Raw genomic sequence first — 18,600 nt, forward strand, 5'->3', positions numbered from 1 at the left:
TTTTGACCAAATCAGATGTCCAACTTTGGAAGTTTCTGTTGACTAAGTGAAATGTCCAAGTTCGCAAGTTTCTTTTGACCAAGTCATATGTCTAACTTTGGAAGTTTCCTTTTACTATGTCAAATGTCAAACCTTGAGATTTTTTTTTCCAAATCAGATGTCCAGTTTGGAAGATTCTAATGCCCAACTTTGGACATTTCTTTTGAGTGATTGAAATATCCAAAGTTGGAAGTTTCTTTTGACCAAGTCGTTTGCCCATCTTTGGAGGCTCCTTTGAACCAAGAGGATACCAAACTGTCCATCTTCATGAACATTTGCCCCTCGTAATTACAGTGTTTTGACAGCAAGCGCCCAGTGTATTGTCACTGTCACACAATCACTGTGACACCTCTCTTTCACAAATAAGATGGCGCTCATTAAGTGAGTAAACTGGCTGAGTTATTTCTTATGAAATCTCTTTGGCTGTTTTTCCAGCTCTCCAGAAAGTTTTCATTTTCAACATATTTCAACAAATTTTAATTAACACCTTTTTCTTCAAAATCTGACTTTTCGAGTCTTCAGCCTAAACTTATTTCGTCAAGAAATACCACATGCAAGGAACACACAGAGTGTATGCTAAACTGCTACACGTATTTCAAATTCTATCGCCATATATCTGCCTCTACTCCTTTCAAATTTTTGTTTCGGTTGTGCTTTTAGTTTGTCATTTTCTTCTTTTTTTGAGCTTTTATTCCCAAAGATAATTGTCGAGAGTCAATGTACACCTGTGTTGATGATTCATCAATAAAATGCCACATCTGTTTCCGAGGATAATGCTAAATTCACCAGCGAATGCTTGTGAAGTTTTACGTTCATTTTTTTTCTCCAGGAATACAACCAAGAGAAAAAAATGCAGCAGAATGATAACATCATCAATGCTATCCAAACCAATTTGAGAAATAGTATCCTAAGTTTAAACACTAAGTGAGTTGTTTGGATACCGTTGGGAATGGCTTATTCAGTTGTCCAGTTTGTGTCTTGAGGCAAAGCTTTTGCTTCTTCGGAAGGCCTGTATACACTGTGCCAACCACAGACATTTGAAAAACAAATAGACAATGTAAGGATATGCTGGTGCCCTGCAAATACACAAAAGTGGTGTTTTGTAGTCCATGTGAAATCATTTGTAGTAAATTCAAGTAGAAATATCAAATTGGTTTTTTTTTTTGCTCATCAGTAGATCAGGTTAATGGCCTGGGCAAGGTGAGGTTAAATTTGTTTTCACTTTGTTTCATCTTGTTTCGCTTTGGTTCATTCCATTTCATTTTGCTGCATTTCTTGTTGGTTTATTTCAGTTCATTTTTGTTGCGTTTGTCTAGGTTTAGATTGTTTTCTTTCATGTCATTTTGTTTCACTGCGATGTGCAGTGTATTCTTTTGGTTTTTGGACTGGTGTTCTACACAAATTATATTGTATCCACAATTTTTATGTCAAAGTAAATTAAACAGGTGTGTTTTCAGATAAAGGAAATTTGAAAGAAGAGAGCAGAAACTACTTTAACCAGATCCTACATCAGTTAACTGTCCAGAAGATTCATACGAGCCAGGAAAAAAAAACAACAGAACGCACTCTTTTCTTCATTCCTGAATCATCTTAACTGGAACAAACATATATTTTCCTGAGGAAAAGGAAATGGATTTAGCAAAAGTTTGTTGAAGCTGCAGTCTAAATGGGATATGCATATGCCAATATTTAATTCAGTCCCTGCATACCACAGACCATGTTATGTTGGAAACCATGAAGTTATACGGATTTATTTGTCAGTTTGTGAGTGAAAGTACATGTCAGCTGGAAATGTTTTTATTGCAGTAATGCAGTGGGGTTGATGACCACTTTCAACAGTACGCATGTGACCACTCCAACAACAAGCATCTGGTTATAAGTGTGTAGGTGACAGTATGTACTAAACAGATGAACCCCATCCTGTGCATCATCACACCTTCCTAGCAGGATACAATTTGCTCAAGGAATATATTTATCTATCATATTGTTGAGTTATTGCCCAAAGGTTTAAAAGTAACATACATGTCACTGTACAACCAGATAGGACCTTGATAGAAACATTGATGCGAACCGTTAGAAAAGTGCCCCTCTCTTCCTCGACCAACTACCTCTTGCAGACAATTGTGAATTTCAACTCCTCCCCGTCTCTGGATTCCTGGGACAATATTTAGCATATGACAGAATGCCCATTACAGGGGCAGATTCAGAAATGTTTTGGGGGGGGGTTCAGGCCGGAGATTTTTTAATTTCTCATTTTTGTGGACAAGCCGAGATAATGCTGAACATACAGTTATTTTCATTCTTTTCTCCATCCCCCCTTTTTTTTTGGGGGGGGGTCTCAGAGCAGGGGGGTTTGACCCCTAAATCCCTCTTCCTCCCCGGATCCATGTCTGCATTATGACGTGCACATATGTACACATCATTCTGGAATGAACACAACCACAAAATATCCATTGGTATCAAGGCTTCCTATCACCACTTTCAGGAAATGTTCACTGCGACTTAGTTTCGATTTACAGTCAAATTTGCCAATACATACATGTAGCTCACTCTGTATACCTTTTCCCACCGTTGAGACCTTTTCCACGGTTTGCATGAGAGAAGCACTCGGAAACAGTAAGACTGGAACAGAGTCTAACTCCACCTTCAATCATCAAGCATCACTGGTCTTCATCACTCATCCAACATTATTTTGTATTACGTGCACACTTTGTGTATGGTTGCGGCGTCACACCCATAGTTTGTAACCGCTATTATGAGGACTGAAGTAATTGTGGGAATATTTGAGAGTCCCCATCAAACTTTGCTTGATTCCCCCTTTATGTGTATCGGCCTGGGCAATAGTTTCTTAATTGTCTGCTATTAATCGATTCCTTATGCTTGGCTGACAACATATTGGTCCAGTTTTTTGGGGGGCCACTTATCTTCTTCCCGTTTGTTTCGCACTCACACAGTCAGATGACTATGATGATTCCAGTGATGAGATGCCCCCTTCTGCCTGGCACTCCCCCTGCATGGTCAAGCTGGCCCTGATCTTTGTCTACACCCAGCTTGTGGTCTACAACATAGAGGTGTCCACCAAGCCCCTCTCCTACACGGCCAGCGGGCCCATCATGGAGGTGGCCACCAAGGGCCTGGTGCAGAAGGTAGGCGTGTCCCGGCTGGTCCAGCTCTGCGTCCTGATTGGTACGTACGTCTACAGGCTCTACCACCCAGACGAGTTTGTCTTTGACTACTGATGACAGCCAACCTTTAAGCGGGATTCTGGCAGTGTTGTTAACTCAGCGATGTCAGTGTCTGTGGAATAGTGGTTTTTGGACTCCAATCCGGTTCTGGCTGAGTTCGTCACAGTTCAGAACCTGGTTCCAACCTAGTTCCAGTGAAGAAATTCCTCATTAGTTTAAACCCATGCCCGTACAAATCACTTGGTTGAATGCTGGAATGACATTCCACAGGTTTGGGGTTCAAATCCAGTTACAATGAAAATTTGTGTAATGGTTTTAACTCAAATCAATACATATGGTCGCATGTTTGGAAATGATATTCCATAGGTTCTGCTTCCAAAGCCAGTTTCTCTAACAACAGACAAAAACTGTGTAGTTTTTACTCGGTCTGTCATGCACAACTCAGTTGGTCCAACACTGAAATGGTAAGTGGAATTCTCATGGAGTCTCATTGTGCAAGTCTACCTCGGGCAGCATCTCTTTCTGGTCTTTACTCGCATATTCATTTTACAATGCCTACTGCCAGAATTTTGAGTTTACTCTCGACCTTGAGATGATGTGCTTGGTAGATAACTCCACTGATCATCAGCATTAGTAACATTGTCAAACTTTAAGTGACCGGGTCTGTTGATTGGCAGAGGGCTTGAACATTTTTACCACAAGCCTACGCTGTGTGACCCTTTTTTCTTATAGACATTTTCTGCTGTGGCAGCGTTGAGCTCCATCACTGTCTGGGTTGACTGTTTTAAGTGGTCACCCAGGGCTCACACAAAGTCTGTAGTTAAACGGAAGTTGGTCAAGCATGCTCCAGAACCTATGTGCGCATCCTTTCAACGCAAGCAGTGTGTCAGCCCAGTAGGGTGGTGTTGCCATATAGAAACTTTAAGCACCCTCCCTTCACTGACGGGCACCACCTGGTGGAGACACAAGTTCTTTGGCCTAGTGTGCTAGTTACGAATAGCAACAAGGGTACCAGGGGCGGATCCAAGGGGGCGCAGCCTTACCCTCTTTTCACCGAACAATAAAGAAGTGAAGAAAAGGAGGAAGAGGGGAAGAAAATAGAGGGAGGAACTCAGCCTCATAAATGTGACAAAAATGTGACAAAAAAAACAAAGAAACAGTTCTGTTTCCAGTTACCCAAGCTCCCTGATTTTACAGCCGTGGCCCTAACATTTGAGTTTGTGCCCTCCCCTTTGGCAAATCCTGGAGCCGCCCCCAGGGTGCCCTCACTGTGACATCGTGGTGGGCCACAAAAACTGCCCAACCATGCATGTTTGCATTACAACTGAATGCACACAGTTCGTGCGAACAAAATGTGAAAAATAGTTTTCCCAAATGCATTGTTGTTTGGCTTTAAATTCATTCATTTTTTTATCAATTTCCCCCCAAAGCTTTCTGACATTGTGATACATAATGGCTGCCTGTGGTAAAGGAAACTTACCCCTTGAATAACCATTCTTGTTCAGGTTTATGCCATGTTCTAGGTATCACCACGGTCATTCATTGTGTACTCTTTGTCCGTGCTCATGGTTTCCTGTCATATCTTAAACGGTGTCCATACAGTTCACAGAGGATATTTTCATTTATTTATTTATTTATTTTTTTTTTAACTCTGATTGACAAACAGTAAGCTGTTTTGATGATAAGTCATTTGTGGTTGCTCGTCTATTTACTTCTACAACTATTTCTTGACTAGTAAAGTGACCTTTCAACCATGAAATAGATAAATACCAAAAAAAGGAACTTGTGTTATATATATAGCTTTCAATTAAATCACTGCTCGTAGAGTGCCTAACAAACATTTACCTTAATTACGTTACTTCTTTAATCCAACAAAACAATTCACAGGCCTCATTTGATGCATGTAAGTACATGTGATGAACATTTCGTCCAGGCACAACTGTGCATTTTACTATTCCTTGGATCACTTTAAAGAGGCACAAATTTATGTTTGACATCTAATGTTGGTGAAACATTGTCTGACATTTGTTCGTGAGACGACGCTGGTGTTTTTTGTCTAAATCACACATTTGGATCTGTACATTGAGGGTTTCGATGGAGTGAGAGCTCAAGTCAGGTTGGGGTTAAACATCTTGTTTCATTTTGCTTGGGACTCAGGTAAATATCCATTACACCTTGAACTTCTTTGCCCCATGATTGATCTGTACCCACCCATAACACTTGTCAAGTTGTAACAAGTAGTTGCACAAAACACACGGTATTGTGGCTTGGAGCCCAACACAAGTGGGTCTGTGCACTATTTCACCCTTGAAGTCACAAAGTATACATTGCTTTCAAACGATGAATGGTGTTTCTTGTTCATCAAAAAGTAACACTTGGGCTGTGACTGGAAAAAATCTCCTTGAAGCAGTTTATCCCTTGGGAGGAGGACCTCTCATCACTGCCCATCCATCATTTGGAGCTCATCATGGCTTTTGGTTCGTACTTTGTGCAGATGCACCTGTGAATACAAATTTGTGATGTCACTATAAATATTCATGCCAAACATAATTCAACCTTGTTGAATTTCCTAGCATTTGTTTTATGATTTCACATTTACAGTCACATTCAAATTCATCTTATGAATAGTTCAGAAGGACCATAGTTAGTAACTCTGTCACCACCAAAGACTTTGCAAAGATTGGTTGTAGATTTTATGATTTTGTTGAATTCTACAAGTTTGGTTTCACTAATCAAATATTTGTAACCTATGTTGCATGTTTATTGCACATTTGTAAATATTTGAAAATCTATTTTCCAAAAGTGCAGCAGCATTTATAATGATTATCTCAGAGTGGAAGAAGGTTGATAGATTTATTTAAATTACGCATCAGTATAATCAACTCATTGAGGAATACGCCCTCCAATTTGGTCGTTGTTATAATGGTATGTTATTTTTGAAGAGTTTAATCATTATTAATTAAAGTATATTTTGGAATTAACCTGTACATAGTTTTTCTTTCTTCCATTGTGAGTCGTTGCAGTCTTCAGTATAATTAAACCTACCCCAGAGAGTCAGTGGGGAGAAATAAAGACAGAAAGCTTCATTTTGACAACAGGTACTCTGTACATTCCATTGAAGCATTACAGAGGACACCTGTGATTCAGGGTTTTTTTTATTAGGACAATCACCTTTTGGAGAAAAGCCGTTTTAGCTGTACGTTATGAAACAATCACTATACATGCGTCACAGAATTGTGGCGATGAGCGCTGATTGGACATGTTTTCCTTGTACGCGTTTCATCAACACGTTTGAAAATTAGCTCAAAACTATTTACCCAGTGATCTGATTATCACAACTAGTCAGAGTATACGTCCAATTACACCTCGTCACTGAAAGAACTTTCATGAAATGTCCACAGTTGTTCAACAGGCCGTGCAGTGTAACAATGAAGACAGAGAGAGTCACGAAAATCCAAGTTCACATCTCACGTTGTTTCTTCCTTGTCTCGGTAGAGTTTACTGATTGAAATTTGCATGGTATCTTTCCCTGTGCTGAACAACGCACTCGTCATGTCCATGAGAACATCTTGTTCTCGAACACCTTGGGATGAATCCGTATCTTCCACGTCCCACCTCATCTAAAGTGATAAATGGTTCGGCGTTCCACGCTAACACGGTAACCCAATTAAGGCAGGCCTTGTATATATGTATATGTGACCGGTTGACGGTGCGGGGAAGGGCCAGTGGTGAGCGCGCTGATCCTCTGCATCGCTCGAGGAGGAGAAAAGCACGAGAAATCGGATCTCGGTTGAAGTAGAGCTGTAAGTGTTCGTTGATTAATGGGGGTAATGGGCACAGAGAAGGGTGTGCGTGGGGAACCACAGAGAGGGAAATGTATTCCGATCTCCACGGCACGATGCAAAACTGTGCCGGGAATGTTGGTCACGGAAACGAAAAGCAGAGAGTAGAGGAGAAAACACCCTCTGTGGATTTCTCTTCTAATTTGACACATTTTGGGAAGGATGATCATTCACCCATCAGTGGGGCAGGGGATTATGCGACAAGGCAGGCGTGACGTGGATGAATTTATCACATTTATTAATAGAATCTCATCTCTTTCTAAGTGACCATTCCGATTCATAAATTACTTAATACTGTCCATAAATTCATCCCAATAAGTTCTCCACTTTCAGTCCTGAGGGGAAAAATGGGTTACGAGACGTGTACCATACCCAATCCCAATTTTGTTACAATTGCTATCTTCAACCGCTTTTTATTTCATTAAAAAAGAGAAACTAAAAAAAAAGACCAAAAAAAATGATAAACAAAAACAACAACAAGAGAAAGAAATTTAACAACCGGTAGTCATTCATTTTTAAATTAATATACTTTCATAAAATCTTGTTCTCATAGACTGGAAACAAAATCTGTTCCATTATTTGACCCGTCGCTGCCATAAACGCCAGTCAATTAAAACAAGTTTCACCGAAGAGTTATTCAGGAGAAATTGTGCGTTTTCTTTGGGATGCTCTAACACGCAAAACATTATACGGGCGATTCACAATAGTGCGTCTCCAAGAGTTTGCAACGCGTTGGCCAATCACTACGCGCGAAATTTGTCGACCATTTCCATTGGGTCTACAGTTTTCGCGGATTGTGATTGGCCAAAGCGTTGCAGACTCTTGGAGGCGCACTATTGTGAAACGCCCACGCTGCAAAACTCAAAGCGCATATCCGTCATGTTTTACATGATGACCCAGTTCGACTCGGTCGAAGGCAGCTTTTTGGTTGTACACAGTTGCAGTCTCGCAAATCATCTGTCGATGCGTCCCTCAACAGTCGCACACACGTGCTGTATATCACCACCCTTTGTAATTTGATAAATTGACCAAATCCTTGAAATATGCATTTAAAAATCGCACAGTATTTGCCACAGGAATTCTGAACACCCCATCGAACAGCAGTTACGCGTTGATAAATTCCCTCGACCCCTGCCAGCTAATTAGTTTGCGGGGCCTCTCCATTTCTTGAGTGTCTGGTAGGAACAAAATCGTTTCTGAGTGGGGGAAAAGAGGCCCGCGGTGTGTTTAGGCAGGCCTACAGTTCATCATCAGTCAGCGGACAACTCTTAAAATTGCAGAATCAAAGTCCGCGGACGACAAATTCGTGCCAAAGGTTTGGCGAAGCTACCAGCCGGCAATCCCTCCTAATCAGCCCGGGCGATGCCTGTTACATTTACACTGCCCATCTGTTTCACAGTGGCCAGTAAACTCTGCTCCCCCGCATCTAGGTCATCAATTTAATTTTGGGAGAAGAATCTTTAATGCATGCCCATGCGTTCATCAGGCAGTGTCGTTGTACTTTGCTTTCAGTTGATAATTTCGAGATAATTCACTCGACTTCGCTGTACGCTGAGAATGCCCCTTAACTATGTATGTCTTATCAACCATTAAGACCTACGTCATTTTGAACGCGAGGCTAGCGGTTTGTCCATTCACTTTGCGCATCGCAACTGGGATAGTGTAAGCGAAGTTCTTACGGTCACGTGGGCGTGACGTTCTATTTTAGACCAACATTCCTCAAATCTACGTTTTACACATTGTTGGGAGCTACTCGCGATGCCAAACAGAATTTGAGTCTAATTAACTCTGAACTGTCATTTGACGTTTCAAATCATTAACCTAATCATCAGCTGACAATTTGAACAAAACGAAAAATTATCAAACGCGTTCCCTTGTGCCACAAAGTGTCGTTAAATTATGCATTCAACGACAATTAAATAAAATGTCTCTGCGGTTCTCCTTGTACTGACGTGGGTCATCTGGGCTGCTAAACCTTTTCTCTTTCCGCACTAGTTGTTGCAGAACTCCGTTTTCTGGGTCGAGGCTAAGCTTAATGTCAACGCAGACAACTCGCCCACTACACTCTGAAACTGGGCTGAGCAATGGACTGTATTCGTATGTCAGCCAACTTACATCGAAAGTGCGGTTACTTTTCTTTTTGGGAACGTGAGAGAAGAAATAACAGCAAAGAAATGAAAGTTAATTTGAGATTCAAAATTGTGACTTATTGTACATGTATCTAAAGTTTTCAGCCACGTTTAACACCAAAAGTGAAAGTGAGGCTTCGATCCCAAAGCAGTCTGGCACTACCCCATTTAACAAACTACAGTGAATATGATAGAGGGAACAAGATCGAAAATGGCTTCCCAATGAATAAGGTTTGATCTTGCTATCACTTTGAAACATGTTTAGCTGCTGAACATTTTGTGTCCAATTGCTAAACACCAATGTCCAATGACTGAACGCCAAGCATCCAAGTTTAAACACGTTTAGCGTATAAACATGTTTACAGACTACTCGAAAGAGTTTCATGCAATTGTTTACTGGCCAAGCAACAGTTTTTGCCTTGCATTGTTTCAGTTCTCCTGAGGAACATCTGGATGGATGCACTTGATTTTATCACCCTTCAAACATTGATGATCTCCCACTTGTGTTATCAGTCCCAAGGTAAGGCTGGAGATATTAGGAGGCGACGTTTTAGGAGATAACTTTTGACTTCAGTTAGAATTTTTATCGGAAATGTGTTTTGGGAGCTGGTATTGTGGAAATGTCTTAAAATTGTCCGACAACAATTCAAACGACATGTGCACACCCGGAACTCGGAGAATATTCATGGTGAAGAAAACAGAGAGAAAACAAATAGGTGGGTGTTAAATAGAAGGGAACTGTTCAACCCCACTCAATTTCTGCATGCACACTTGAAGCGAGCCAAATCTGATTTCGACTTAGGGTTGCACGGTTCGTGCATGCATGCCCCTTTAAGTTTAATCCTGCTGAAAACGTTCCTGTAATGAAGATGAATCGTGGTGTCATCATCGCTGCAAAGCTCGCTTTATTCCCCCCCCCCCTTTCGTCTCCTCACCGGCACTGGACTCGACTGTTGATCGGTGTGGTAAATGGATGTGGCTGATCGTTAAGATGACGGACATAGAGTGGTCAGCGTCACTATGGTGTCCTCTCCTATCCGGCCTCCGTCTCTATTGCGTCTCGCCTGGCAGACGAGGTGGCGATGTGTCAATGATCTTGGGTGCTTCTTTAAAAAATGTCTGATTGTATTGGGGCAACCCCTTCCACGTGCACTGTGATATGGAACGTTTGCCGTCGTGATTGTCATCGTCGTTTGTCGTCCTTGCCATCGTGATTTATCGTTATTAGGAGCTGCAGCAGCAGTATAGCGCTACTCGCAGCCAACCACCAAACTGAACCATTCCCATCATCAACATGATTTTCATCATCACACTATGCCTTCGTCGCCGTCATTTTGCCCTTTCGTTATCTTAGCCATCATCTTGGCTTTCACTTGTAGCATTGCCTTTTGTTACCGTCGCTGTCGTCACCATAGGGCTATTCTCGTCATTAAGTAGGCCTGGTCAGGTTGGACGAAAACGGATCGTTCGAAGTGGGCCCATGCGGCTTCTAATGGTGTCAATGTCAACGGCGCTAGGAAGTGGCATTGGCGATACATGCGTTCACTTCGAGGAAAGCCATGACGATTGTTTGATTATCTGTCCTATAGTAATTACAAAACGATACCTTCTTTGATTAGTATTGGTAATAACATGTATCCACATTGACGGTGTTAGTGACAGTAATTACAACCCCTGAAGGTGGGTTTCATGGATGAGGTGAATGGCTTCGTTTAAAGTAGGTGCCGGTTTTCGTGTTGATCGGAATAAGACAGTCTGACCCTGGTACAGCCCCACCCACAGAACCCGCATCACCACGAAAACACTTAATAAAATAGCCTTGTGCTGTTCAGTAACCAGCTTTATGACAAAACTAAAAAAAGTACCATACAGGGTATTGATACAGGTTAAGGATTACTTGGGGGAAATTCTTAGACCGAGGATTTCTGGAAACAGGCTCCGTTCCCAGACGGGATCGTCAAGATCGTTCATTCGCGTCTCGTTTTCTTGAGGTTCGCAAAGGTTCACAATGTTATTACATTGACGTGCATTCTGTCCTCTTCGAAGTGAGAATATATACGTGTAACATGTTTGGCCCGAGTTGGCTGACCATGGCGACAAAACTCCAAACGAGCTTGATCTCTGTCTCCCCTCCCCGACCATCAGCAAGTAGCCTAGACCCATACCGACGAAAACCCTTTTCCGATTTCGTCGCCACTGCGACTCGGCCAGCCTGGGGCCAGAGCGCCGCTCACTGTCCTCCGGGGCGGCCCGGGAGAGCCGGATGAATATTTTTCTTGTCCTCTTGGGGTTTCGCGAGGCGGAAAAAAAGAAGAAGAGGGGAGAGAAAAAAACAGAGGACAAGAGATGGGGACGGGGAGGGGACTCAGTCAATTCCTTACTCTCCCCTTTCTTATTTATGGTGGTTGCATGTCTATGGCTTGAATATTTAAGACTAGGGGGACCGACCCGTTGCAGCCGTCGGGTCGGCAGGGTGGCGTATAATAAAGACGTGGATGTTTTGTTTGCACTTGGAAATGACTGTCGGTTTGACCGCCCTTAAAGGATTTGCTAGTCACACTGGCTCTGCAGTGGTGTCTACATGCATGTTCATTTCATGCCCCTGTGTGTTTTTCTTAGCTCCCTCGGTTCAGTGGTAATTAAAGACACAGCTCTCTGATTTCCAACTCTGACCTTAAGCGATCTTCGTTGCCCCGTGCCTCACAACCGCTAGAAGTGGTGGTAACTTAAACTGGGTGAAACGAGTTTACTTAAGTTCCATCGTACCGGTGGAGGTGAGAACCTACACAGTTTCAGGAATTGCAGATAGGTTTTCGAGCATGCTCAGACAGTGTCCTCGTTTCTTCCCGATGACCTTACCGAGGACCTATATGATGGCGCTGTCTTTGCGGTCTATACAAGGCAAAACGCGTAAAACAGACTTTCTTCTCGAGTCATCTTAGCTGGTGTAACGTCAACACCCAGTTAGGTTTGTTTCACGTGGTTTAGTGATTCGGGCGGATAATTGGTCCAATGTAGAAAATTGTACTTCCCATTCTCTGGTTAATGTTTTTACAATCCAAGTCTTTCTTGTGTCGATTGTAAATATGCGATGGAGGCGCCGTCATACTGGGGCGGGTTTGTCGACCAGACATACCCCACTAAGTTGAAGAGGGACTTCGAAAACATCTCTCAAGTGTGGTTACTATAAAGGTAAGGGCGACTGATGTTTCATAGCATAATACAAGATTTGAATCAAGAATTCACGAATGAAATAGCGTAAATATGGCACAGTTTGGACGGGTTTAATTAAACTTAAGCATGCTCGATCGTCGTGCCTAGCCTTCGGCAATTGTCGTGCACCTCTGCAATATCTGATACACTGGGTTCTTGTGAAATACTCGTCAATTTGGAGATAGACGACGTGACTCCAGCAACACTTCCAGTATCTCAACAGTATACTTAGCCGGATATGTTAAAAAATTTCACGGGGAATTGAAAAATGACACGCCAATCTCAATCTGCCCGTATACCGTGGAGACAGTGTTTTCGTTGGGTAAGCCGGTGCACGATTTTAACAATAGTTCATGCGTACTAGGAGTGCAATAACGCCAATTCGAACCGCTATGACTAAGCTGTCAACGGTTCAGCAGACGTCATTCCTGATTAATTTTGACCCTCCTTCATCGGCAGGAATCATTAATGTTCTCGCCGGCGGATCAGCCAGGGATGGTTCCCCGGGTGGATGGCAGGTCTTTGCCCCCTCGCCTGGGTCCTGGCTGGACGTTGCCCCCGAAGCGTTCTCGTAATTGCAACCATAGGTGCGTCGGCCATGCTCCATTTCGGAGATGAACTTTGCAATGGAGCAACTTGTTCGCTTTAATTGTTGGAGATATCCAGCTGGATTGATCCACAATTTTCGGTTATGTTCATGTGGGCCTCAGGAAAGATGGCATGTATCGAGGTCCAGTTGAACGAGATGTTCGCTGCCGTTCGAAGACCATCCTTGGCGTTCCTGTTGGCAACAAGTAAGCTTGCGCCAAGAGACGTTTCTTTTTACCTTGCGAAATAATACAGGCCTACAGGCGTTATGCCTGACACGTCACACGAACAGATAGATTCCCCACACCAACCAGTGTCAAGGGGAAAGCCTACATCGGTTTGCGGAAGGGAAGAAAGTTCACAAAGTCCATTTAAAGATTGATTTACAAAGAAAGTTGATGAAAGTTATCAGAAAGGGATGTATTCGAGGATGACAAAATAAAACGTTGATGGCAGTAGGTGAGAGGGCGTCGCGTCGCCGCGACAATAATCTGTTAACATCGCATTTGGGTATAGTACATGTACATGACGGTAACGAAAGTGGAATTAACATTACTCTGGAAACACAACGCACAGTTACATGACGTACGGAGGGAGGAAAATCTTATCTTGGTCCTATTTGTGCTATTAAGCAAAAGGCTATGGGTTCGATTGTCAACAAGGGAAGTGTGATTTGCAGACTGGTTTTCCCATTGACCGATCAATAATCTGAACTGTGTTCAAAGACCCGAGGTTAATCCAATCGATGGCTAATGAATTGACCGATTGAGTCCTGTGAAGAACGGAACTTGAAAACAGTGTGGAAGATTTGGTTCCTGCATTTCTGGTGGTACAATTAGCCAGGTCGAGGAAAAAACAAAACACGAAGTATTAGTAAAGTCATTAATTTGCCCTCTTAAAAACTTAAAATAATTGGAAGGCCAGTAGGTCTACATAGCGCTTCCGGATCTACTGGTTTTTCCTCTTTTCCGGGGGGGGTGGTAGTTGAATTTTGCTCGCTAATGCATAGGTTTTCATTATTAATTTATTCACTAAAATTAGTTGTCCTTATAAACGCGGATTGATCCATCCGAGTTAAAGGTTCCAGTTAAGGGATCGAATCAAAGCAATCTGAAACAAACACAAAACTACAAACTTTGCCCGAAAAAGGCAGGGAATATCCCATTCGGCAGCTATTTATGTTTGTTAAGGCCCCTAAAACAACAATTATTCGGGGGGCTTTTCTTTATAGTTTACCGGAAAATATATTGTTAGTATTGTAAAGAATCATCAAACCCAACGATAAAACAAGCTGAAACAAGTATTTATTCGATTTGATCTGTATTGATGACCTGGAAAGGAAAGATTCCTGGTAGTTTTGACATAAATATAATCAAGGACGATTCCTCTTTTTTGGGGGGGGGGTTCGGACGCCATTGCGCCCGCGGATCAGCCCTTGAATTAAATTATGTAGTATAATTGTGGAAAAGCGCACAATGACAATGCTATTAGAAACGTCAAAACGTTCACGAAAGACATACCAATTACTTAACCCAAAAGAAAAAAGGGTAGTACATCTTTGACATAATTGAGCTATGCAAAGTTTAACCGATAAACCACAGGCAGGGAAAAAAATCACTGATCAAACAATACCACTGGGGTGACGTGACTGACTCTGGCAGTATAAAAAAACCAAACAATTACCTAACAACGCTTCAAGAGGAAATGTATTTTAAGAACAGGATAACACGAACAAAAAATAAAGGTGTGTCCGATATGCATAATTTAATATCAACACTGGCATACGTCATCGGGGGGTCACGGCAGTGACCGCTGAGTGACCGGCTAGGACTGGAGGGGAAGGGACGGCCAATCAAATCGCCGATACGGCTGTCAGTCACTGGTCATTCATTCAGGTTGGTGTTGACAAAGCGGTTATAGCGCCACCCATGCTGGGCCATGCCGTTGTGCACATAGCGCGCGTGGTGTATGTCGTATGTGCATGGGCCCATTGCCCCACGTGTAGAGTTGTGATATTGGCGCGGTGTACAGGTTGTGTGTGTATTATTACTATAGTGGCCTAGCGTAAAACCGCACACACGGACATTTACCACACCGTACCGTCGTGTATTATCCGCAGCTATAGCATAGCCAGCGCGTGTGTATTACCACACACATTTCACTATACTGTAGTCATCAACATTACCTGTTAGTTCAGTTTTTAGTAGCGTAGATTTTAAGATATAATTTAAAAACACCAAAAAAATATGGACGCAGGAAACAACCAGAATTCCACCGTACACGGGACGGAGGTGGCCAACGATCCTGGGTGAGTAAGAGTGCCCGGAGAGGGGTGTTTTCGGGGCTTCAATTCGGTGGGGGAAAATGCTCGCGATGTCTAGTGGGGCGATCAGCTGTGCTGCGGTGCATGCAGGGCATGTACTGCATCCTTCCTCGTGTGTGAGCAGCACAATGGAACGGGATCTTTCATCACGCAAATCCCATGGACAGGTTCTTATGTGCGTGTTGTACATGATTGTACGGGTCAGCCAGCGTTGTTATATTGCCTCGCCAGTTTTTTTTTCTCGTGTGATATTTTTCTGTCGACCTTGGATATACATGAAGAGGTTCCTTTACAGTGTTTACACCTCAATTTCTCTTTGGTGTATTTTTTTGTCTGACAGGAAAATGTTTATAGGAGGGCTGAGTTGGCAGACAGAGACAGGTGAGTTTTTTTTCCACATTTCCAGATATTGTAGTTTTCCACATGTTATGAAGAAACATCTGTGTCCTCTAGATATTTTTGTTACAGTTGTTATTTTGCCATGAAGTAAATCGATTCAGTAACCACATTAATCATGTTAATTCAGCCACAAAACATGAGATGAACGTGAACCCCTAAATATAGGGAAAGGTCATAGGTCAGCTGCCAGTGCCAGAGGATTTATAGATTGAACATGTAAGTTCAAAGTTTACATGCATGCTGGACAACTGAAAATGTAAACTTAACAACAAAATGTGACCGTTGTGGTCAGCATGTCCATGCAGCCATCAGGAGGCACGAGGATTGTCAACACAAGTGGAGCCCAAAATACTGGACATGTACGTGTGAATTGAATTGCCCTGACTACTTCATTTGATCTTTTGTGGGAGATAACAAACCGACAAATCGACGAGACATTTATACACATATTCGGATGACCGAGAACACGTTCGCCCACAAATGGAATGTCCACATGAGAGGAAACTGCAGACTGTCCTGGAGGACTTTGCTGTGATCATCGGTGTTTCACGCGGTGTTTCATCTGTGAAGTTGTTCTGACACAAAGATGGCAAATATGAAGCGGAATGAATATTGCTATGCTGTTGCACGCAAGGATTTAGGTTGGGGACTGATGGCATTTGACAAGAGGAGTGCGGACACGCACATCCACAATCCACGCTCATGTAGAAAGAGTGAGATGGTTTCTGCATTTACATGACAAGGATGCCTGTAACACGTTTGAATGTCAAGCAGGATAGGACAAGGTGCCAGCCCTACTGGCGCAAGGTGCAGGCTGTGCCGGCGCCCACGGCTGTCCTACATTTCTCCCTGCCTTAGCCCGAGGCGACTCTGGCCAGGCCAGGCGGTTGGGCACGATATTGCAATTCTTCTCACAATACCGGCCACTTGGCTCCGCCGTATATCGATGCATGCACAACCTTGATCGGAAAAAAAAAAACCTGAGAGACACTGACGAGGGGAAAAACTCCTGCACGGTTACGTGTGCCAGCAGACATATCATTCAGGTCACTGATTTTAATTACTGCAATGGCTTTATGGGAGGAAGTCCTATACCAACACATTACAAGTTGTGAGTTACGTATTCATGTCAAGCCAGTCCGACACAAAGCCATGAGACATATTGAAGTTACTATCGAAGGTGACCTCCTTTCTCCACATTTTTTATTCCTTTACACGCCATCGGTCGCCTTGGCTCCGTTTAGTTTCCCCCTTGTCAAATTTGCACTTCAACCTTCATGGTTAAACTGGTGTATTAATGTCCATGGTCAATCTGGTAGGGGCCATGCACTGCACATTGCTGTTTCTTCCCCAGTGTTTGCACCCACATGTCTAAGCACACACATGACTACCTGGCTTAAAAAACAGCATTATCATGGCCTTGATCCCCTTTTGTTTGTCCCTTGGTCCTTGGATAGCAAGGCGTTGCATTGCCAGTGGGGCTGTGCACTGGCCCCAAGTGTGCACCTGCGTTGTTAGCAAAGGGCAGTGCACATTGACATGTGTAGCTGAGACTATTGAGTGCATCTGCTTGCGCATAAGCACTGTTCGAACAGTGTCATTTGGGCTTGTGAGATCACGTAGCAAGTCCTCCTTGCTGCCAGTTTTCTGATATTTGAGCAAGGCGGGAAGTATCAAAGGTCACTTGAAGAAATTCCTTGAAGATGAATTTGCATTTTATTTGCTAGATGTTGTCACACCTTCAGTATGGAAAAAACCCCAAATCGTAAATTTCTACCAAAGCTGCAAGGCCAGTTTAAACTTTGGAGTAATTGAATAAATTATCTGTTAATAAGAAAAAATTGACCTGAAAAGATGGAACACATATAGAAAGCCTCATTAACAAGGAGCTAGTCGTAGATTCGTTACCACATGTCTACATTATTTATATAGAGCGTTAAAAACAAAAAGAGGTCTGCAGGTAGTCTTTCACATTTTTCAGAGAGATAAAATTCATGTTGGCTGTTCGTGTTTGTACACCATGCATTAAGTAAGTCAGTAAATTATACGGCATTTTTACAGAAGGTGTGTAATGCAGTAAACTGATTTACAAGTAAGGCGTCATTCTGAAGCACTTGCCTGGTTTTTGGTCCTAGAGACATGCTAGCTGAAGAACATTTCAGCCGTCGCGCAGCCTGATTTATGACAGTTGCTCTTCCAGCTCGGGTTTGCATAATCCCATTGAGGTTATTTGTAGAGAAAAAAAAGAGAAGACAGAGAGAGAAAAAAAAGAAGAACCGGTGAGACACTCGCAGTTTGGCTTCATAAGTAATTCATAAGGTCTTCCCTTTCCAGGCAAATCGTAATTGAAAGAACACACGGGGGGTACAAGTGACTGCAAAGAGAAGGCAAAGAGAAGGGTGGCTTACAGATTTCATATTGAGATACATTCATGTAGACGGAGGGATCAGTTTGCCAAAATTGAAGCTCCTTTGTGTCACAATCTTCTCCACAATTCCCTGTCCTCACGAGTCCACAACTGTTATTTTAAAGGTACAGTCCGTCATGTGTGCAATATTTTCCTTTTGAGGCGACAAAAATATGAAGAATGGTGCCTAATAAGGCCACATAAAAAACTAATTAGTTTAGCATCAGCGCCTGCCTCAAAACGCCTTGTCGCATGATTTGTTGTTCTTTAAAAGTTGTCTTTTCCGATGTCCTTAGCTGTCCCCCATACCGGTAGTTCCCTCAGTGCCCACACAACCTCTTGCACGCACAACATGTGACCTGAGTACATACACACAATGTCATGTGCACTTCAGTGCACGAGTCTGTCAGTCTGAAGTGAACATGGCACTTTTGTTCTTGCGGGAGTCCAGATCAGCATGCATACCAAAAAAAAA

At 42.7% G+C, this 18,600-nt stretch overlaps 2 protein-coding genes across 11 annotated transcripts in view; both read left to right on the plus strand.

Moving 5' to 3' along the window:
• The window catches only part of LOC147798028 (uncharacterized), a 35,764-nt gene extending 31,383 nt beyond the window's left edge, over positions 1-4,381 (plus strand). For both annotated transcript variants that reach the window (XM_087141674.1, XM_087141675.1), the window contains one exon: positions 2,994-4,381. In XM_087141674.1, the coding sequence (XP_086997800.1) occupies positions 2,994-3,278 (285 nt within the window). In that variant the 3' untranslated portion in view covers positions 3,279-4,381. The remainder of the gene's footprint in view (positions 1-2,993) is intronic.
• Positions 4,382-14,932: 10,551 nt separating this feature from the next.
• LOC110986756 (RNA-binding protein Musashi homolog 1-like) overlaps positions 14,933-18,600 on the plus strand; it is a 169,505-nt gene continuing 165,837 nt past the window's right edge. For 4 of the 9 annotated variants that reach the window (XM_087140819.1, XM_087140824.1, XM_087140821.1 and 1 more), the window contains exons 1-2: positions 14,934-15,304; positions 15,660-15,700. In XM_087140819.1, the coding sequence (XP_086996945.1) occupies positions 15,243-15,304; positions 15,660-15,700 (103 nt within the window). In that variant the 5' untranslated portion in view covers positions 14,934-15,242. Of the gene's footprint in view, positions 15,305-15,659; positions 15,701-18,600 lie in introns of all 9 variants that reach the window. The other 5 variants (XM_087140818.1, XM_087140820.1, XM_087140823.1 and 2 more) reach the window with 3 other exon arrangements.

Source organism: Acanthaster planci, linkage group LG09 (assembly GCF_054643075.1).
Source record: "Acanthaster planci isolate LZ-2023a linkage group LG09, COTS_SCS, whole genome shotgun sequence".
Taxonomy (NCBI): Eukaryota; Metazoa; Echinodermata; class Asteroidea; order Valvatida; family Acanthasteridae; genus Acanthaster; species Acanthaster planci.